Below are 21,734 nucleotides of genomic sequence, written 5' to 3'. Positions count from 1 at the left end.
GGACGCGTGAGTACATAGCAGCTTTGTTTATTAAAAGGTTCAGCGCTGTACGTTACCATGGATACAGTCACACATCTCACACAAACCCAACAACATGCTCACATCCTGAGGTACAGCGTTCACGTGCGGACTTCACGACCGCCCGGAGCGTCCAGAACAGCTGGCGTCAATCCTTCGAATCACAACAGCGACGTCACGCCTGCACAACGAGGAGGAGGAAGCGGCCGTGAGAGAAAGAAGGAGTGAGGAGGAAACGGTTTCTGCAGCTTTAGCTGCGATTCATTATTCCACAGACGCGCACTCACCGTGAGAGTACTTGCACTGTTTGAGAGCCTCGTTGAAGCCCTCGCACAGGGTCAGGTCCGACTGGTTGGTGGCACAGTCCAGGAACTGTTTGACCTCAAAATGACAAGGGCCTGGCTGGTAGGGGGCCGACCTGGGGGGCTCCTGGAAGGACAGAACCACGTTACACGTTAGTTAGAAAAGACGTCTCAAACCAACAGAGAGTTGGTCCTGGTCTTCTCGACCGACCTGGTGAGCAGGCTTGGCTGGCTCCGGACTGCTGCTGCTGCTGCTGCTGCTCCCCCCGCCGAATGCCCCCGTCAGGGCGCTGCCGACCACGTGGCCCACGGCCGAACCCACCGCGACGCCAGCGGCCGTGGTGGCCATCTGGGCCATGAGGCCTGGGCCCTGGGACTGAGCCGGGGCCGGGGCCAGGGAGGACGGAGGTGGGTGAGCGGGGGCCGGGGCGTGGGACGGCGCCGGGCTGCAGACACAACGGGATCATTACGCAAAAAGGTTTTTACATCCTCAGACCGAGAGCTTAACAGTAAAGTGACCCCACTGGACGAATCTAAGTTAACAATGTCTGATTTATCCTTAATAAATGAATAAAAATACATTTTATTTAAAAGCCCTAACCTCAGCGTCACTTTACGATGAATTAAATATGCAGATGAAACACAAAATACAACAAAAAACACATATAATAACACATGAAGATCGTTGAATCCAGAACAATCAGTTCTGTTTAAAAATGACTCAAATCATCAGTGGATTTTCACACAAATTCTGAAAATGGACAAAAAGGATCCAATCTAAGTAAACAGAGATAAGATAAGCTAAGATAAACCAAGATAAGCTGAGCTAAGATAAACTAGCTCAGCTTATCTTTTTTTATATATATATATATATATATAGCTTGGCTTGGCTTGTTTTATCTTATCTGAGATTAGATCTTAGATTAGTTTATTTTATCTATACTTAGTTTATCTTAGCTTAGTTTATTTTAGTTTTTTAATTTTTATATTATATATAGCTATATATATATATATATATATAACTAAAACATGCATATACATGTACATTACACAGATACATATGTTGTTGTGGGTCTAGTGGGAGCAGACCTGCTTGTGGAATACTTTTAATTACTGAGAAAAATGAGCCAATATTACATATCAGAGAGGTGAATCTCTAGGATCACAATTAATTTTGAGTTCAAATCAGAGTCCATGTGTCCAGAAGAGTTTCCATCAATGTGATGAGACTCAGTTCCTGGTTTAGTTTCTATAAATCAGGGATTTGTCTCAGTCCGATCTTCACAACACATGTTTCTGTTGAAGTGTGTGATGACAACAGATGAAACATTTTAAAGAGTTGTTGTTGCTCATCAGGCTGGAAAAGGTTCCACAACCATCTCTAAAAAGTCTGGAAGCCACAAATAATCCACAGAGAGTCAGACAGACTGAGAACTAACGGAGGAGATTTAAGAGATGACTGATCTTCAGTTACTTTAATTGCTGCAGAAGGAGGTCACAGCCGAGAAGACACAGGTGGAGCTTTACCTGTATAACTACAACTACACAGAACAGCTCCTATAACAGTCTGATACATAACATCAAATCACCAGACGTGTTAATGTGCGACAGCAAACAATACACACACATATATATATATATATATATATGAAGTGAGGAATTCAGATAAGTACCATGTTGGGGGGAAAGGAAAAATAAATATTAAAAAGTATTTTAATATTCTAGAAATATTAACACTATTTTCTACAGTGTCTTTGTTGACGTGTTTCTGTGATTCTAGACGTTTCTGTTGTGATAGCGCCATCTGGTGGCGGAGCCTGAATAAGGCTCCAATAAGATAATAGCTCAAAACTCTTTAACAGGAGAAAAAAAGCCTTTAAATTGAGTCAGGGTGATAATAAATACCTACCAGCTGTGCTCCAAAGACACGTGACTCCACTTAAACATGTGTTATTTCACTTTTTAATCAATTTGTGGAGAATATGGCCAGATTTTTTATTTTTTTTTAAGGTTTAAGAAACTTCCTTCAAACTTATTCATAAATTCTATCCATAAAAGTAATAAATAAAATCTTTGTTCTAAATTTCCAAAAGCTATTGTTATTTTTTATTATTATTTTTTTTTTCTGGAATAAAAGGAGGATAATAAACATATTTCTTGTTTCTTTCCTCCTGGACATTACATTGATTTAACATTATGCATCAAATCAATTTTGTAAATTTATTGAGAATGTATGTGTACACTTATATAAAACTAAATTAAAACCTAACATTTTTTCCTCCTCTGTTGTATATTATTAGTGCTCCTATATATAACACACATATATATATATTTAACAAACTTGTGTGAATAAAGATATATATGGTGTTTGTCCTTTTCAAATAAAGTTATTTTATGACAACAGACAAACTCTCGGCTTTACTTTTTTGCTGTTACACATTTAACATTACAACACGCTTCTTGTTCATGCGCCACACACTCAGCTCGTTTAAAGAGAAGTTATAATGAATTCATAATGAATGTTATTTACCTGGCCGGAGCTGAGGTGCGGCTTCGGCTTCCTCTGGCCATTACTGGACACACGCACGGATTTAAAGTTTGTAATAAGTCGGTTTATGTGACGGGGAGAAGCCGGTGTTCTCCAGAAAGAAGCTGCTCAGCTCTGATCTGGTTCTGACCTTGCACGCAGCAGCGTTACCCTCAAATATCGCGACACCAGACGAGATGTTTCCAAAAGTTGTACAGGTGTTTCAGTTGCTTTAGCTTGTGCCTATCGCCACCTGCTGGTGTGGAGGATGGATGGATGGATGGAAGAATAATAATAGTAATTTAAATAGCTAAATAGTATTCAGTTCTCAGATAAAGAAACTATATATATAGATAGATCATAGATAAATGTTATTTCCTAACAAATGTGCTCTTGTTTTGAGCAAAATATTTTATACATAAGCTTAACAATAAAATAACTCCCTTTTTTGTTGTTTATCAGAAGGATGTTGAACAATATCTTATTTCAATTAGAGATTCAACTTGCAAAAAGGCTATGATGACAATTAATATATATGTAACTACTTGAATATAAATGACAAATGTTATTATTATTGTTCTTCTTGTGTACTGTTCTTGCTATACTTTCCATGACTGTTGTTTGTACATCTACTTTATGTAACTGTTCTTTAAATAAATAGAAAGCCTGTTATATGTTCATTCAATTTTTATACATATAAATATAAAAAAAGAACCGCTGTAGTTGTGCTAACTGGTCACACGGGGGCGCTGTTGGCGTGTGTTCACTACTTCATCATGTTGCGTTAACCATGTTGTCCTCATGTTGTCCTGAGGTGACACCACCTCGGACTCACGTTTTTATTTAATATGCGCTGTGCTGTTACAATAAAACGTTTAATTATACACTGAACTTATTTTTTAAAATGTTTTTACAACTCTCACGGCCACAGGAGACCAATTTACAGAGCGGTTGGCATAGCAACTAGCCGCCACTACGTCACATCCTGTTTCTTTAGCGTCAAATAACCAACTAAAACTTAACCAACAAAATTGGTACTTGCGTACGTGGTAGATATTGTTATGTGTTAAACGTGTTTTCTGTAAACAAACAAACTAATTTAGTAATTAATATAAAATGGGCCGCCGCTGTAGTTGTGCTCCCGGTCGCCTGGTGGCGCTGTCAGATTTGTGTTCACCAGAGATAAGTCGCTGTTCACATTTACTACTTCCGTTCATCCGTTGTCAACAATGCTGCCTGGTTGTCCGAGTGTTTCTGTCCTTTTATTTTTTATTTCTTTGAAGTAGAGTCACTTTGTGATGCATTTCAGTTTAGATTAGGTTATTTTGTGCATATTTACATATGTAAAAAGAAAGAAAAAAAAGAAAAGAAAAAGCCTGAATATTAATATTAACCTCCTGTTTAAAACTGTGATGATGTCCAGCGCCGTGGAGTTCCACTCGCAGATCGCCTCCATCATGGAGGCCCTGGCCAACGCGGCCGTGGCCGAGATTTGCAAAGTTGTGGACGACGGATACGCGCTGGTCAATGTGGAAATGTCCCGGAGCCAGAAGGAGAACGACATCCTCCGCAGGAGGATCCGGCTCCTGGAGCTCCAGGTCTCCAGGTACCGAGCGGAGCAGAGCCGCTTCTCCGCCGGGCTCCGCCTCCCCCTCAGCCGGCAGAGCAGAGACCCCCAGGCCGGTGTGTAACACAAAACACTCGTAAGCTCCTTAAATCTGCTTAACCCTCGTTTCATTATTACATTCGGGGTCAGTTTGACCTCAAAGATGATAGTTTACTGGTTCCATATGCTCTGACATCTCCTGCTCCACAGTGTTTATTGATTCACGGAGTAAATGTTTTTTTATTAGATTAGATATTAGATTCAGTTTTATTTTAATTCCACATGTGAAGTTGCAGAACAAAGAAACGCAGTTTAGGTGCATGTGGAATGAATAGTGTGGTTTATAGGAGGAGGCTGGTTTTATAACATATGGATGATATTTACAGATGAAACCTATGTACAGGTGAGACCAGGTGAACAGGTGAGTGAGCAGCATATAGACAATGACTGATTGAGCTGCTACGAACATAGTTCAAATGGAAGACTGGTAAAATATATATATATATAAGACTGTATTTACCTGCATGTCTGTGCAAAAAAAGGGAAAACAAAATAAATATGTCACAGTGGGAAATAAAAGAACAGGAAACACAAAACCTGTCAGTGCAAAAATAAATAAATAAAGTGTTTGGCTGTATTACTTTATTCTTAGGGATATTTATATACAGGATTTGTTTTGTGCGCTGCTGGTCACACAAATGACAAAGTCACCTTAACCTTCGATCTTTAAAGTCTCTAATTTATCATTAACATTTTCTTTTGCTTCAGATTTAGTGACTTTTAGTGACTTTTTCCTAATTTAGTTATTTGTAACATTGACGTGGAAATAATATATTTTAGTTTTTCAAACCAAATGTTATAGATAACAAGACTATGAACTTAGAAATGTTGTAAAGCCACGTAAACACATCTCTTTTTAATTTAATGTCAGTCAGTGAGGTTTTATGGTGATCTACATATTTCTCTATAGTCGTGTCACAGGTTTTCTGGATGGATATGTGTTTTGTTTTGTTTTGTTTCATCATTTAAAGAGCTATTGAGGTATTCAACAAACAAACATAAAGTACCTGACACATAAACTTGGGATCATTTTTTCAATAGTTACCTGTGGCAGAAATCTCAGGACATTAAAGGCCAAAACAAACAGAATAAAACATAGTTTCTACATGTGAGCCGTAATTGCACTCAATGTTTTGTGATTGGCGTTGGGTTTTTTTGGACTGTTTTTACACTGGCTGCTTCTTTAATGTTGTGCTGTGCAAAATAGTGTGTTTTTTATTTATTTATTTAATTTTTCTTTGTGTATTTTTATCTTAATTTTTTAAACATGGCATTTAAGAAGGAGAGCACCTTACAATTCTGTTGTACTTGTGCAAAGACATTCATTCATTCATTCATTCATTCATTTTTACGAGGTTTAAATTGCTGCATTCAAATTGACCCCACAAATAAAAATGTTTCATGCACCCGGCAGAAATTTCCTAAATTTTTACATGAAAATGACTGAAAATATGAACAGATTTTTACACAAGTCCTGAAAGTTGACGATGGAACCCAGTCAAACACATATTTATTGAAGAACATTAATAAGTCCTTGTCTCCAGTGTGTGTCGTGAGCTCCTTGTAACTGATCCATCATTCATCTGGTTCTTCTGGAGAACCACTGGTGTTCTTGGGCTCCTTGTTTTCCTCCATGACCCAGTTTCTCTTCACATTCAGCTCATGGACTCATGTCCTGACATTTTCTTTTAGAGTTCACTGGTAGAATTCACAGTTCATTGGTCCATCAATGATGAGCAGATGCAGCAGAACAGGCCCAAACCAGGACATTAGCGCCCCCATGTTTCTGTCCACATTTGTCCACTAAACATTGTCCCAGATGTTCTTTGTGGACAGAGAGCAGTGTCTTTGGTTGTTGAGTGGATTCATCAACATCATCAGGCCTGTAGCTGCTCACAGATCTCATTTTACTAGCGAGCACCGGCACAACTACCACTACGTGTTATTATTACACTTTGTGGTTAATTATTCTCCTTTTCAATGTTCCATCAGGTTCCTCTCTGCAGGGCAGGACCCGGTTTCTGAACCGAGGTTCCGGGACTCACCAGTCTGTGCAGAAGACCAGTCCAATCCACCTGGACCAGGATTCGGATCAGAACGTCGTCACCACAACCAAAACCGAGGTAGCTCCATCTAAATCTGCAGTTCTAAACCACTGGTGGGAAGTTGGGGTGTAGGCCCAACATTACGCTAATGGAATTAGTCTTAACAGTATCACGTTAGCCTAAACCAGCCTAACCCCTTCACGCCTGAATTGATTTACAAAAATTATTTGTGTTTTTTGCTTTCAAGCTGACTGGTCCTACAAGAAACTAGTGCTTTCAAAAGGTCCCTAGGTGCTTATTGAATGTGCACAAACCGGCATTGGTGGATTACAGTTTACAGCTCCTAGCTCAATAAAACAATCATTAAAACAATCATTCGTTAGACCAGCAAACGTCTCGGCTGCAGTCTGAGTGGTCAGGCTAAGCCCAAGCAGCTGTGTTTGGCTGAGCAACCTAAACGTAGCCTGAGGAAGAGCAGAACTTTATCGGCCTAAACAAGATACAAAAAGCCTTTGTTGGAGTTTTGGCAGCTTTGACGCCAACAACCACTAAATCAGAAGACAAATAAAACAAACAAATGCAAGAGATCGGGCTTGACTGAAGACTGATACCGGTAAAAATAACCCAACTATTGTTGTGAGTTTTGTGGTAAACCCTTGTTTTGTCCTCGCAGTCAGCGGAGGTCGAGGAGGATTCGGGTCTGTTGATCGTGAAGGTGGAGGGAGCGGTGGAGTCCGGACCCAGAGACCTCCAGGCGCCGGTCGACTTGCTCGTTGGAGGCGGAGGAGGAGGAGCAGACGCCGCCACGTTGCTTCCTGCCACCTCGGAGGACGGCGGCGGCGGCGGCGGCCTGTCGGCCACGCGCAGCGGCAAAACGGAGGTCAGTGGATCTGACGCCGTCACCTGTGTTGTCGTCAGGAGAGCTGAAGCTGACGGAAACAGCAGCGATGCTCCAAACAGTGCAGAGCTGCCGCGTCTGAAATCAGACGCTGTAACCGCACCACGCGTGGATGCTGCGGTGCCTGTAAGAGACGGCGGCGAATATAATCACGCTGCTTTAGACGCCTCCAAGTCTCCTTCACTGTCAGAGGTGATAGTCATTGACGGAGGGGGCGCGTCTGACAAGGAGGGGGGCGAGTGGTCGGAGGTAGATAGGGCAAACAAAAGAGACGGACGGGAAGAAACGCCAACACCTGCGATTCGACGTGTGGGACGGGAATCGGCACGACTCCGGGTGGTTCGGGCGGCGTCTCATCTTCCCCGTTGCGAGGACCCTCCGGGAGATCCCGGCATCACCTCCTCCGGCGCTACCCACCGCAAACCCAACGCCGGCAGCTTCCACCAGGCCTTCTACCACGCCGCCACGATGGAGCGTCCCTACGGCTGCACCAACTGCACCAAGCGCTTCTTCCTGGAGTCGGACCTGCTGAAGCACATGGCCCGGCACACCCGGGAGAAGCCCTACGCCTGCCGACTCTGCGGCAAGAGCTTCGTGTGCCAGAGCCAGCTGGACATCCACCAGAACGTTCACACCGGGGAGAGACCCTTCAGCTGCTCGGTCTGCAGCCGACGCTTCTCCCACCCCAGCAACCTCAAGAGGCACCAGAAGATCCAGCACTGAGCGCAGGAACAAGAGAACGGACGTCGCGAGGCTCTGCTGGGCCTGAAGCCGTCCACAGAGATGGTGGAAATGTAGCGTCAGAATCTAGACTGTTGTCAAAGTTCTGTTTTATTTGACATTTAGGAGCTTAGTCTGATCACACGATGCAAACGTACCGAATGTCTTAACCTTTTCAAAATGAGCAAAAAAAACAACAAATTGAACTAAATATTTAGTCGATGCATTATTTTTTGTCTTTGGTGAAAGGTCTCGTTCAGGCTCCCACATCTGGACACTGCATTTTGTTTCAGTTTTACTCCATCCTTCTTTGCAAAGCTGTCACGTTCACGTCCGAGGTCTTAGTTCTTTCTCCGCCTGTTTGTCCTCAAACCACATCTGTGCAGATGTCGCTGTATGGAAAATAAATCTCAAGGCTTGGTTCTCATTGTTATCTTGCTTGTAATCTTATCATTTTGCTGCCTTGATTTCACCCCGTAGTGTGATGCTGCGACCGCCGTGCTTCACTCTGGGGATCTTTGTCCATGAGGTTCTAGTGTAACGGACAAAAGCATACTTTTTTTTTTTTTTTTTTTATCTCATTAGACCAAAGAAGCATCTTCCAGTTTACGGTGGAGTCTCCCACGTGTCTTTGACTGAACTCCAGCAGGTTTTGAGAACTGCTGCACCAGCTGATGAAGCTCCTTTAGAGGAGGGTCTTGTTGGTGACACTACAGGAGTGCATGATGGGAAAAAAAATCTGCTTCCTCCCATGTTTTTTTCTAATTGCTGCCTCTAATACTCTTCTGTAGTTGTGCACCCATGTGATACAGTACAGCCAAGGAACATTTCACATTCTCTAAGGTCTCTGTGCCTTGAAATTACCCCCATTGTGTTTTTTTTTGTTGTTTTTTTGTTTGTTTTTTTATCAGTTGTGCCACCGTTAGCCCAGTAGACGTATGGTTTGGAAGGACAGGGTCAGATTCTAACAGACACAATGTTCTGTGTAGTTAATGGAGAATCATATGGACAGACTCAAAAGGACCAGAAAAAGCAATAAAAATAAAAAATAAAAAGAACATTATCAGTTTTAACTGTTTTTAGTCTTTTTGGATTTGATGAAACATTGAGAATAAATTGTGACATGCTGACTGAAATGTGAAGTGTTGCTGTGTGTTTCCTCCGTTCGCTGATGCTGGTGAGGCCCAGCTCTGTGATGCTTCGTGTCTCAATCAGCGTCGACTTTGAATTTCCCTCATGTTACAATAATCACAGCTTATTTCTAAAGATAGTACGTGGACATGTCCTCAAAGAGCTGTGTAATAACTTTTTAGAGTATTCACACATAGTAGAACAAACAACAAAGCAAAACAAAAACTTTGGATGGTGCATTATCTGTTTTGTCTTTATCTGTGTTTGAGAATTTAACACTTGATTCCATCGGTCACGAACAACACGCTCAACAATTTGTTCATTTAAACCAATTTGTTGACATGTATCAAAAGCAAAATGCTAAATATTCCAGTAAAGTATATTTTGTCATTTCGTGTCAACGTTAGAATCAAGATTTCTGAAACTATTTGAACAAAGTGAACAACGTACATGCTTCCATGACATCTTTCTTTATTTATTTTTTATTTTTTTTTTGCCACATCTGCACTGATGGAGAATCAAAAGCAGTTCTGTGTCAGAGGCTTGTGAATTTCTAAACACCTCCCTCCTCTTTCCAGGACGAGGAAAATTCGAGCAGCCCTCAGTGCTGGGAGGAAAAGATGGATGAAGTGCAAGGTACCAGCTGTTTTTATTTTTCTGAGGAACCCCTAACTGGATTTTTTTTTAAATCTGTTTAAAATTAATTAAATATATCTCCTCCTGTGTTCATCTTTGTAGCCGTGTGGTGATTTTTCATATCAAAACCTAGAAAAACACACAGCAAGATGAATGTTGAGGAACAAGTCAAAGTCCCGACCTGAATCCAACAGAACTCTGAGTTACACCAGATATGTAATAAACACACGACTATGATAGTTTCATTAGGCTGGTTGGGTTCAACTTGTCCACTTTCAACACTTTGTGAAAAGAATAACCATGTTTTTCTGTCTTTGTGTTGTAGTTTTCTCTTCAAAGGACCACAGCTCCTCTCAGTGGCAGCAGGTCGGAGACACGGAGCAGCCGTCCTGCTCCGTATACGACGCCGCAAACTCATCACTGAGCCGTGACGCAACAAAGTCGGTCTCTGGTTTCACTGCAGCTTCTCAAACTCCTCAAGCGTCCGACCTCGACTTCACTGCAATAAACTTTCGTCCTGGAAATGACCGAACCGATGAAGCGGCTCCCCTCCTGGGCGCTAGTTCGCGGTATCGTCAGGGTGAAGATCCAGGCGACTGTGTGATGTTTGACGGTAGTTCAGCCTTTGGTGGCTGTGTTTCTACCTTCAGCGGCCTCCCCGGTGACTCCCGGGACCAGCAAACCCAGGATTTGTTGCCTCGAAACCAGCACACGGAAAACCTGTCAAGTCAAAACCAACCGGCAAATGGTCGGAATCAGGACTCCGGCTCGGCCGAGTCCGGCCTCCCTTACGGCTGCACCTTCTGCTCACGCCGCTACGCCCACCAGTGCCAGCTGCGCATCCACGAACGCGTCCACACGGGGGAGAAACCCTACCAGTGCGGGCAGTGCGGGAAAAGCTTCGGCCAGTTCTGCAGCCTCAAGCGCCACCGCATGGTCCACACGGGCGAGAGGCCGTTCCCCTGCGCCCACTGCGGGAAGCAGTTCTCCACGTCCACCAACTTGAAAGTCCACCAGAGCGTCCACACCGGGGAGAAGAGGTTCCACTGCTCCAAATGTGGCAAGAACTTCTCCTTCCTCAGCAACCTGATCAGACACCAAACCGTGCACAGCACCAAGTAGCTTAGAAATGGACTCCAGCGGTGCTACTTCCAGTCCGGTCTCGGATCCGCCGTCACTGTGCTGTTCCCAAAGGCTTTCATCGAAAAAGAAAGTCTTTACATTAGTTCAAGGTTTGCTTTTTTTGAAAATGTGGAAAAATAATGACACATACAGTTTGTAGCTGGGAATCAACCTGTGTTGAAATGTAAAATAATTAAATAAAATAAACAACCTGCCTGGAAAATTCTAGTTTGTTCAGTTCAATCCAAATCCCCAAGTTTCCAATAAAATAATATTACAGTTTGTAAAACTGGCCAGTAAGATGGACACCACTAATCTGTTCTACTGGACTAACATGGTAAAGTTGTTCTTCATACTTCTGATTCGTAAAGAATTCGGTTATAATGGTATCAGAGCCGCCTAGACACCTACGACAGGGGATACGTGATATGAGTGAGTGGTCCAGGCCAAAATACAGTGAGTTATAATAATCCAATCTCTGTCTCTAATTGGCTAACTGGCCATGAAGAGAGGAGGTGAAAGACATAAAACTGAAACTGTCTGAAACAGACGTAAACTGGACACACACTCACAAAAACAAACAATCTTTTCTAATTAAAGATGACAAATCAAAAGGTTGACGCTCCGACGGTGGTGAGGGAATAATTGTAACCGGCTGGCTTCGAACCGGTGACACTGTGTTGTAGACAGTGATATAGTCAACGGTTCGCCCGTTTAGCCAGGTGAGCTAAATGGTCAGAAGTACGCTCCTGTCATAAAACTGCTGTTACACATGACCTGACGTCATCAGGAGGCGACTCTCGCACCTTAGAGAACCACAACATTCATGGGTAGAGTAGAAGATCCTGCAGACAGCGTGAATTAAAGTCCGAGCTTTTCCTTTCCTCTCACGTTATCGGCGCGCGTGGACTGATCCGACGGACCTGACGGACCGATGATGGCGGACTGCGTCGGCTTCCAGGCGCAGATCGCCTCCATCATAGAGATACTGGCCAATTCCGCCGTGGCGGAGATATGCAAGCTGGTGGACGACGGCTACGCAGCGCTGCGCTCCCAGATGGAGCAGGAGCGGGAGAAGAGCGAGAAGGAGAACGACGCCTTGCGACAGAAGCTGCGGGACATGGACGTGAAGATGCGGAGCTACGAGAGGAGGATGATGAGGAGACGAAGCCAGCGGGATCATTTCGGACCCGCCGGAGGTAAATACACGGCGGCAGGTGTCACCATTAGGATGAGGAAATATGACCTTTGATCCTGCACCATGTGGACCTCAACATCATGTATCGCATATGGAAGCACCATCAGAGCAAAAGTGGCACATGACATGCATGTTCAGTGATGGCATGCCTCTGCAGCTGCACACACTGTCATGCACATGTAAATATGTGTGTGAGATGTTTGTGAGATGACAGTTAAGTGGCAGTGACAGTTCTGATCTGCATCTGTGTCCTAATGAGGTCCTGAAAGACCCCATGTCATCAGTATATCATGACATGCCATGCCTCTTGTATGCCATCAATTTATCCTACTAGTATATGCCAGGATACATCATGCCACAAGCGTACTGGACCCTATTATCAGAACAAAAGATGGCACTTGTATGCCATCAGTTTATGATACCGCTGTCAGTATGCTGCCCCGTGCCATTAGTATGCTGGGCTCTACCATCAGTAAATACCATTTGCAAGTGTATGCCATGCCACTAGTTTGTGAAATCATACAGCTTGCCACTTGTATGCTCCACCATGCCACTGGTATGTCTTGCCATGCCAAGAGTACACCATGCTGTCGTATGCCACTAGTATGCTAGACCCTGCTATTAGTATATGCCACTAGTATCCTCCAGTATACTGTGAAGGAGGAATCTTTTCCTCTCCTTCAGCCCAGAATCTTTATACCGTTTGGAAAGGGTAGTTCACCTACGCACAAATCACGCGTCAATTTCTCACGTTTTGGATATTTATTTGGTTCACAGAGAATAGATGTTGATTCAGCGCTGAGCCTTCGGTCAGTTCACCTTAGGGGTAAAAAGAACCAAAAGCCCCACTTCAGGGACGTACAGTGATCTTATTCTACCTAGACTCCGCCCGTAAGACAATGGGGAGGAGTAGTGCCTCTCATGTGTCAGTGAGTTTCTATGTGTAGCGGATTAGCTTCATCTGGTCTCCAGCGTGTGAGATATTTGGGTGTAATGCGTCCTAGTCTGTGAGCAGCTGTAGCGAAGCGAAAGACAACGATTGATAAGGTGAGATAGCGTAAGTAACATTCTTCTTGATTCTTCCCAAGGTTATACACAGGCTGAAGGCCTTATTAACCCCTTTAAACCCAACAATACGCCATGCCACTAGTTTGCCAAATTGAGCATCAAACTCTCATCTCCCCGGATTAATGACTAAATTCTCAGAGTACATTGGAGGACACAAGGCAAGATGAAGCTGTGTGTTCATGATGGACGTTTCCAAACAGAAACAGCTTCTGTTTAAGGACTTTTAAGGGCTGGTTCACATGTTTTTAAACATTGGTTGCATGTAGGATTTCACTCCATGGTCCAAATTCAAGATCAAGATGAAACAGTCATGTAGAAGAAGAGTGATATGAATAACTCTCAATGGTTCATTTAGCTTCATGGCGGTTTTGCTCAGTGTCCTGTGTTTTTCTCAGGATCTGACAACCGTCAGCCTCTGGTGTCGCCTCTTCCCGCCACCTCCGAAGACAAACCCTTCCATCACGCTTCAAAGGTTCAGCAGGAGGACGTCAGGGTGTTGACGCGAGTGAAGCAGGAAAACGAAGAGAGAAACGACTGCAACCTGGACCTCAAGGTGGAGGTGAACATCCGGGCAGAGTGTGGCCTCTCCACTGGTGAGTTGGGCTCTTTAAAGAAGTGAATCAGGGTTTTGTTGCTGTGTCATTACATTGGAAGCTTCTGTCCTTGTGTGAAATATTATTTAATTTTACTTGACATTCTTAAACAAACTCAAGACAGCTGAAAACTTTATCCCCATCTGATTTTTGTTTCGTTTCAAATTCAACCCATCTGACACTGATTCCAATTTACTGACGACATTTCTGTTTATTTTCGCATTTTGGTAGAAAAAAAAAAGTGTCTGTCCTTGTTCAGACAAAGAAAAACTAAATAATAGGGCTGTCCGATAATATCCGCCGATTATAGCCTATTTTTTTTTTTAATATCTGTTCATGTCATTATCGGTTTTTACCACTGGTAATTAAAACAGATGCCCGGGTTGTGCTGCTGCGCGCTCCCGCTGCTGTTCGTGGGGTTCACGGGGCGCAAACATCATACAACAAGTAGTTCCGACCAAGCAATCTGATTGGTCAATAACATTGGACGTGCTCAAATCAGCATTACAGCACGGCGGACTCATCACTAAATATATCACTCCGCCATCTCCACATCATCGCTTCCTGAAAGTCTATAACATGTAAACAAATACGAATAAGTCCACTGGAAGTCAACTTCAATAAAGTAATACATCTGAATTTACAATTTCAACTGAAATGTTCCGGTGAGTCCATGATACGGCGCAGGCTTCAAAGTAAATGTGTAATTATGAGGCCAGTCTGTCTATGGAAAAAATATATTTTTCAGCAGACATGTTAGTCAGAGCGGTTTGGTGTTTAAATGTGCGCTATTTATTCAGTTTGGGCAACTCCACGATGGCTACTTGCTGGAGTAGTAAACTGTGTTATATTACACATAGGAGTCTACTGCTGTGACTGATTGTTTCCCAGGTATACGGGAAGGCCCCATTTGTTTCATGAGATAACATATCGTTCTATCGAATCGATAATTTATAAGATTTTGGACACAAATATTTTCAGCTAGTGGTAACGGATATCGGCAAAAACAGTCTAATATCGGAACATCCCTAATATCCTATTCTATTCTTCATTCTATTCTATCTATCTATCTTGCACATCTGTGCAATGTGAATCTCTCTAAACGTGTAATAATTTTTTAGTAAAAAGAAAAAGACCTGAACTGAACTTTAAAAATAACCTTCTCAACCAAGGATCAAATGAGTTCTTTCTATTTTTAATTTATCTTTAACTTATAAAGAAAATATAAGAAAATCCAGGTGTGAACTGACGTAGACTTGTGACTAGATGGATTTGCAGTGAATCCCTTCGAAAGAATCTTTTGAAAGTTTCCCATAACTCTTTAACTCCGTCCCTCCCCAGCCTTGGAGCCCAGCCAGGAGAGCCCCCCCCCTGATGTGGTCCTGGACGCCAGTGGCGCCAACTTTGCGTCCTCCACCCAGCCTTCCTTCTCCCCCACCGACACAACCATGGACCTCACCTGCAGGCCTCGGGCCAAACGCAAGACGGCCAAGCCTCTGGACAACAGTCTGACGGTCGGCGGTGGGGGGGTCCCCGTCCCCGAGGCCGTTCGCAGGGACCTTCCAGGGACGATAACGGACGGCGCCCTGAAGCCAGAGATCCAGACGGACGACGGTGAGGACGAGCTCCACCCATCTCAGCTGTCTGCTCCGTTGGCGTCGGACGAGCCCAGCCCCGACCGCCTCAGCAGCCTGGGCCTGGATCTGGCGTGGATGCAGGAGCGCGTCAGCCATCTTGGTGCGGCGTACGCCGTAGCGCAGCTCGGTTTGGGGAACACAGAACACTCTTCCGCCTCCTTCCCCTCGCAAGGCGGAGGCGACAGTCTCGACGGCCCCCCGACCATGCTCTTCACCAGTGGCGCTCACGAAATGGCAGCCTTCGCCGCCTCCTTCGACATAGCGGCCGCTGCTGCCGCTGTTGTAGCTGCGCCTCCTCCGCCGCCACCACCTCCTCCTCCTCCTCCTCCACCTCCTCCTCCCCCCGCCACGGCTCCTTCCGCCACCTCGACCAGCCAGCGGCGGCCTTACAGGGCCGGCGTCGCCGCCCCTAAAGAAGCCGTGGTGTGCGCCGTGTGCGGGCGCGTCTTCCCGAGCGCCGCCGCCCTGGAGCTGCACCAGAGAGTTCACACGGGAGAGAGACCCTACACCTGTCCCCACTGTGGGAAGGGCTTTGCGCAGCCCAACAACCTGCGGGTGCACCTCCTCATCCACACGGGGGAGAGACGCTACCGGTGTTCGCTCTGCGGGAAGAGTTTCATCTCGTCGAGTCACCTGAAGAGGCATCGCACAGTCCACACACAGGAGAAACCCTACAGCTGCTCACGCTGCGGACAGTCCTTCAGCCAAATGTGTAGCGTCCGGAGACACCGGCAGCAGTCTCAGTGTGGCCTGTAGGCAAGACCGCTGTTCAACCTCGGCCAGAGCTGATCTGGACTCTGAATGGCCACTTATCCAACACGTTTTATATTTGAAATTCACGCTAGCTTCGAGACAAGTAGAGAAAACTGTATCCTGTGAAGAATTCCCGTTTGTCCTAGAGATCATAGATGTCACCTGTGAGTTCTGTTGTAAGATGGGTCTTTGTAGCAGACCTGGTTTACATGGAGCTGTGGCCGAACCTGAGGAAACCTCTCGCTATTATTACAATGCACCTGTGCTGTCCAGGTGCCCAGTATCCGGAAATTGAAGAAAGAAAGTAACTCTTATCTGATGTTACTTCTAAAAGCAGATTTTTAATTCCGCGACCATCCAGTTTTAAGTGTTTGTTTACGACCCAAGATTTAGATTTTTCTTACCGAATTCACAGCTTCATTTAGCTTCATGGAGCTTTAAGGTGAGTTTTACTGTGTTGGTTGTCACTACTCTCAAAGACCTCAAAGTCTGAGTGATCCAGTCTCACCTGTCCATCTTTAAGTCCCTGTGTTCACATCTGGTCTTAATGTGTCTCCACATGTGGTGGTCAGTGGAATATTGCCTCTAACGGATCTCTACCTACCGCTGGACCAGGACCAGGGTGGTTGACTTGGGGACATGATCCAGATTTAGGAACAAGATGAAAAGTCTCGCTAAGTTCTAATTTATTTCAGAGACAAAGACTCAGACTAGACCTGAACCCTGGAAGGTTATTACATCTTCAGAGGAACTAGATCAGAAATAAATGACTAATTTCCTGAGTTGATTCTAGTTCAGATTAGTTTCTAGTTCAGTTTGATTCTCAGCTCCAGGTCCAGAATCTTTTAAAAGTCTCATCACTTATGAACAGACGTCTCTTATTCAGGATGAATGAATGAGTTAAACTCCTCTTCTGGTCAGTAGCTGGTCTTTAATCTTTAATGGGACCAGGACTCATTGTGTTCACACTAACCAAAGGAATGAGACCAGATCAGGGTTCACACCTGGACTTTAAGGCGGAAACTTGAGCTCAGATCACTCTGGACGAATGGTCTGAAAGAGGCTTTAGTGTCTTTGTTTGAGCCACAGCAGGAAGCTGTTTCCTGCTATAAATAAATCAATATTAAGAAGAAGTGAAGGAGAAGTAGATTTTATCTACAATGAACTGAGTGTAGCTGTGGTTGCACTGATCGTAACTGGGTTCGGCTTTTACTTACTTTCTTTTGTGCCTTTTGAAAAAATACCCATCTATGTGTCATAATAAGAAAATGGTAAAAAAAAAAAAAAAAAATTGAAAAGTGTAATTCTGGCCTCAACACATTTATTTTTTTTTATTTATTTTTAATTTTTTTTACCATAGATTGTCCGCTACGAGAACCACTCTTTGACCGTGTGCACAGAAAAGCTGGAATAAAATCTTCTTTTCTTACTGTGAATAGGATGACACGTATAATCTGCAAACAGATAATCTTTTTAAGCACTTTAAATACTCCAGTAATCAAGTGTCATGATGAGTGGCCTTCTCAGAGACGCGTTGATTGGTAAATGTTGGTTTGCACCTTTTCATGCTTGTTCAGTTGAAGCACGCCTGCAATGTCTTAATCCCTCCTCCTCAACATTTTACAAATCTGAGTGTAATGTTCTTGTAATATCATTCATTCATTGTTCTCAATTAAATATCAAAGAACTGTGAACAGATGTAAAGTATATATATTACAGAGTCATGTTTGCGTGTGTTTGGATGTAGTTGGATCTATGTGTAGGCTGCACAGCCAAAACAGATATTTTGCTTATTTGCATTCTCTCGTTACATGTTCCAGTGTTTAAATATGTGTAAATGTTTGGGTGTCATTAAATATGTAAAGGTTTGCAATTTATTTCGCTGTGGTGTGACCATCATTTCTCTCTTCCCTTGCTTTAATTTCCTGGAGACGTACCAGGGTTCTCAACATGAGACTTGTCACAACATTGGTGAGAAATGTAAAATTTAGAAAGAAAATCTCACAAGTTTTAGATGAATGAAAAGAACCCAATCAATCCTATTACATATTATCAGGGAACTGAACCTCTAGGTCATCAGGCTGGAAAAGGTTCCACAAACATCTCTAAAGAGTTTGGAAGCCACAAATAATCCACAGAGAGTCAGACAGACTGAAGATGACAACATCACTCCATCATAGTGGGAGAGGAACCAGAGGAACCAGAGGAACTTCTAAGCAGCTAAAGGCCTCTCTCACATTGGCTGATGGTAATGTTGATGAATTGTTGTTTGATTTTATTATCCATTTGAAGCTAATGTTGAATAGCAGGGCCAAAATTAAGATTTAGTGCACGATTGTTGTATTTGAAATGTGCTTGTGGTAAAGATATGTGGCTATTGTACTGCACGTTCGTTTATATTGTTTAAATCGATTAAAAAGTGGTAATTTATATAAATAAGTATAAACTTTAAAAGAAAGTAATAAAGAAATTTATTTAAAAAAAAAAAAAAAAAAAAAACGAAGTGCAGGCCCCAGCGAGATTTGAACTCGCGACCCCTGGTTTACAAGACCAGTGCTCTAACCCCTGAGCTATGGAGCCTGGGATGACTGCGCCTTGTGTTACTACACATAAAATAGTTCCCTTTTTAGACCGCGATCTGCGAGTGTTTCTTTTGCGGTGGAACGAAATTAACGAATATATACCAACTTAAAACATTAATTAGTTTATATTACGCAAAAATTGACTTCATTTTTATCATTACTATTATTATTAGTTTTATTTAATCTGGCGCCTCGTTAAAAAATGAAATGCATTTATCATTTAATACCACCAGGCGGCAGCATTTCACCACAACAAATGACAAACACATTCAATAAAACATTTTGCATTTATTTAATAATCAAATACAAATAGTAGAATAAAAGCAGTAGAGTATATAAAACTGTGAAATGCTTATGGGAGCCTGTGTTAATGTTGTCCACGGTGCGTGGGGAGGAGGACGAGGAGGAGGAGGAAGAAAAGAAGAGGGGGACGAGGAATAGGAATAGGAGGAGGAGGGGGAGGAGGAATAGGAAGAGGAGGATGAGGAGAGGGAAAAGGAGGAGGAAGAGGATGAAGAGGGGCAAGAGCAGGAGTAAAGAAGAGGAGGAGAAGGAGGGAAGGGATGAATACGAGGAGGAGGAGGAGTAAGGGGAAAGGAGAAGAAATAGAACAAGGAGAAGAAAGGGGGAAGGAGGGAAGGAGGAGGAAGAGGAAGTGGAGGAGATGGAGGTAAAGAAAGGGGGACAAGTGGAAGAAGTAAAGAGGAGGGGGAGCAGGGTTAGGAGGAGGAGGAGGAGGAGGAGGAGGGGGAGTGAAGGTCCTCCCACTCTCTCCCTCTACAAGCTTCAACACAAAGTTTTTCCACCCGTGAAGATGAAGATGGACGCGGTAGGATAGATCCGGACTAAAAATAATAATAATAACAACTTATGATGGCACAGTTTATTTCCTCCAGTTATTAGAGGAGGCGGCTCCTCTATGCGTGGGTTGCGTGTTTTGTTGTTTTTAAAAAACACGCAAGTAAAAGGAGGATTTTGTGGATTTCGTCTTTGTGGTGGAGGAGTGAGGAGACGCGCAGAGAGCCATGGTGAAGCCGGAGGGGTAGATCCCGGAGTCTGAAGAAGATCAGATCAACAGGTGAAAAGTTCAATTATCGGTTAATTAAAACTCCAATTAAGACACTCGAGGAGACCTCGGTGCCACGGGGAGGTGTTCTTTCTTAGTTAAAAGCGTCCGCGGGGTTTGTGCGCACTCTTGCCGGGATGATCCGGACCAGTTGAACCGGTTCTGGTCGGAGAGTCCTTCCTGCTGAGGAGGCGACTACTTTCCTCCCCTACGCCCCAAAATCAAAAACAACCACCACACTTTGTCCGACGTTATTAAAGCCGCTCGTCTACAATAAGCACTCCACCGCGGACGGCGATACGTTCAGCTCCGAGTCGCCTGTGAAGAGGAACCACATCCCCGGGGTGTTTTTACCAGGCGACACCGAGGAGGTTTGAGGAAGGCCGCGGCCGGAGACGCGCCTCCGTCCGGGGAGGGCGCACGACCACGAGCCGACGTCCACGGCCGCTTTTATTGTTTCTTTACTTCTGATTTTATTCCGTGTCATTACCGGTGTTATACTTAAATATAAAACAAAGCGAGGGCCGTGATTTCCTTCTCCCCGGGGACCATGCGAGGAACTCGGATCTTCGCGGAGGAATGCGTCTCCTTCTCCCGGAGTTAGCTCCGCCGCGGCCCCATGTAAGACCCCGACCCGGGCTTTGTCTTATCCGGCTTTCACGACACGGAGAGGGGCAGGTTAGAGCCGGTGCAGGGAGTAGGAGCTCGTAGGGGGGTGTTTTGTGTTCGCTTCCAGGCTATAACCCTTTTCCCGATTCCCCTCCAGGGCCAACAATAACAACATGCTCCTGGCCTCCGCCGTGGTGGTGTGGGAATGGCTCAACGAACACGGCCGGTGGCGGCCCTACAGCCCCGCCGTGTCCCACCAGATAGAGGCGGCCATCCGGAGCAGCGACCCCCGAGGAGGGAGCGTGGTCCTCGGCCAGGTGGACAGCCGGCTCTCTCCCTACATCATAGACCTCCAGTCCATGCACCAGTTCAGACAGGACACAGGTGAGCTTGTAGGAAAGCTGTAATAATAATAATCATAATAATGACAATATCATTACTGCATCAGCTTTTATCAAATTATATTTCCCAGCAAAAGCTTTTTCCTAATTCTACCTTATTCAGTGTAATTATGATGTTTTAATGAGACGATCTTTGCCTCCTGAGATCTGAGCTTTTGTTTGGTGTGCATTTTTAATTTGTCCAAGGTATTTGGAATTATTCGGACCTAAAAATTATAAAAACTAAAAATCATATTTGAACAGGAAGTAGTTTTTTTTTTTTTTAAATGTCCTCACATGTGGACATGAGGACTATTTCACTTTATATTATAATAAAGACGGCAATGTGTGGACAGATCGCAATCGCAATCATGTTTTTACGCCGACTACTGTATTGACAATTTGCTACCACTAAATGACAGACAAAAGCGTTCACTCATGAGGACAACCTGATTTCCTTGGCAGCATGAACTAAACTAAGCTGGGTTCCATATATAAATAAATAAAGAAGAACTCAAGGTGGGTAGTTTAGTGAGAGAGATTTTGCAGCTTGTTCCAAAATACGTATCATGTCTCCAAGTCATGGTGTGCACACAAGAAAACAGACGTTCATGGTTCTGATTCAACAGGTAGATAAAAATCCTTTAGAGACAGTTACAGCGTTTTATGTGGCCCAAACATGATGAAACTTTTTTATATACAGAGAGTTTGAGATCAGATTTGAAGTGTTGGCTGGGGGTGCATTTAAAAATCTGGGTGTTCACACCAGTGTGGCCAGTTGTG

General features: G+C 43.9%; 4 protein-coding genes and 1 non-coding gene across 7 annotated transcripts in view; 3 read left to right on the top strand and 2 right to left on the bottom strand.

Moving 5' to 3' along the window:
* Nucleotides 1-11: 11 nt before the first annotated feature.
* Nucleotides 12-3,032, bottom strand: chchd10 (coiled-coil-helix-coiled-coil-helix domain containing 10). The gene is made up of 4 exons (XM_047577957.1): nt 2,851-3,032; nt 532-766; nt 306-447; nt 12-199 (listed from the first exon to the last, which is right to left on the bottom strand). Exons 1-4 carry the CDS (start codon nt 2,889-2,891, stop codon nt 180-182), a joined length of 438 nt encoding a protein of 145 aa, XP_047433913.1. The 5' UTR covers nt 2,892-3,032; the 3' UTR covers nt 12-179.
* Nucleotides 3,033-4,070: 1,038 nt separating this feature from the next.
* LOC125003776 (zinc finger protein 181-like) lies at nt 4,071-11,288 on the top strand. The gene is made up of 5 exons (XM_047577950.1): nt 4,071-4,530; nt 6,506-6,636; nt 7,232-7,438; nt 9,886-9,943; nt 10,269-11,288. The coding sequence occupies exons 1-5, from the start codon at nt 4,260-4,262 to the stop codon at nt 11,063-11,065; spliced, it is 1,464 nt and encodes a 487-aa protein (XP_047433906.1). The 5' UTR covers nt 4,071-4,259; the 3' UTR covers nt 11,066-11,288.
* Nucleotides 11,289-11,704: 416 nt separating this feature from the next.
* On the top strand, nt 11,705-18,191 carry LOC125003775 (zinc finger protein GLI4-like). Its single transcript, XM_047577949.1, has 3 exons — nt 11,705-12,264; nt 13,727-13,924; nt 15,266-18,191. Exons 1-3 carry the CDS (start codon nt 12,000-12,002, stop codon nt 16,315-16,317), a joined length of 1,515 nt encoding a protein of 504 aa, XP_047433905.1. The 5' UTR covers nt 11,705-11,999; the 3' UTR covers nt 16,318-18,191.
* A 630-nt stretch (nt 18,192-18,821) lies between these two features.
* trnat-ugu lies at nt 18,822-18,894 on the bottom strand. The gene has a single exon. It is a non-coding gene; the product is annotated as a tRNA-Thr (tRNA).
* Nucleotides 18,895-19,576: 682 nt separating this feature from the next.
* Nucleotides 19,577-21,734, top strand: part of LOC125003774 (E3 ubiquitin-protein ligase DTX4-like) — a 29,178-nt gene continuing 27,020 nt past the window's right edge. Inside the window, exons 1-2 of one of the 3 annotated variants that reach the window (XM_047577946.1) lie at nt 19,577-19,974; nt 20,729-20,955. In XM_047577946.1, coding sequence (XP_047433902.1) covers nt 20,745-20,955 — 211 coding nt within the window. In that variant the 5' untranslated portion in view covers nt 19,577-19,974; nt 20,729-20,744. The other 2 variants (XM_047577945.1, XM_047577947.1) reach the window with 2 other exon arrangements.

Source organism: Mugil cephalus, chromosome 2 (assembly GCF_022458985.1).
Source record: "Mugil cephalus isolate CIBA_MC_2020 chromosome 2, CIBA_Mcephalus_1.1, whole genome shotgun sequence".
Classification (NCBI taxonomy): Eukaryota; Metazoa; Chordata; class Actinopteri; order Mugiliformes; family Mugilidae; genus Mugil; species Mugil cephalus.
This window is presented reverse-complemented; position numbering and strand designations above follow the sequence as displayed.

Excerpts from the sequence above, each read along its gene's own strand:
- chchd10 (XM_047577957.1), bottom strand. The coding sequence starts at position 2,891 with ATGGCCAGAGGAAGCCGAAGCCGCACCTCAGCTCCGGCCAG. Across the intron at positions 448-531 it reads CAGCCAAGCCTGCTCACCAG|GAGCCCCCCAGGTCGGCCCC; the intron begins GTCGGTCGAGAA and ends CTGTCCTTCCAG. Across the intron at positions 200-305 it reads ACAGTGCAAGTACTCTCACG|GCGTGACGTCGCTGTTGTGA; the intron begins GTGAGTGCGCGT and ends CTCGTTGTGCAG.
- LOC125003775 (XM_047577949.1), top strand. The coding sequence starts at position 12,000 with ATGATGGCGGACTGCGTCGGCTTCCAGGCGCAGATCGCCTCCATCATA. Across the intron at positions 12,265-13,726 it reads TCATTTCGGACCCGCCGGAG|GATCTGACAACCGTCAGCCT; the intron begins GTAAATACACGG and ends TGTTTTTCTCAG. Across the intron at positions 13,925-15,265 it reads AGAGTGTGGCCTCTCCACTG|CCTTGGAGCCCAGCCAGGAG; the intron begins GTGAGTTGGGCT and ends GTCCCTCCCCAG.
- LOC125003776 (XM_047577950.1), top strand. The coding sequence starts at position 4,260 with ATGATGTCCAGCGCCGTGGAGTTCCACTCGCAGATCGCCTCCATCATG. Across the intron at positions 4,531-6,505 it reads GAGCAGAGACCCCCAGGCCG|GTTCCTCTCTGCAGGGCAGG; the intron begins GTGTGTAACACA and ends ATGTTCCATCAG. Across the intron at positions 7,439-9,885 it reads CGCGCAGCGGCAAAACGGAG|GACGAGGAAAATTCGAGCAG; the intron begins GTCAGTGGATCT and ends TCCTCTTTCCAG.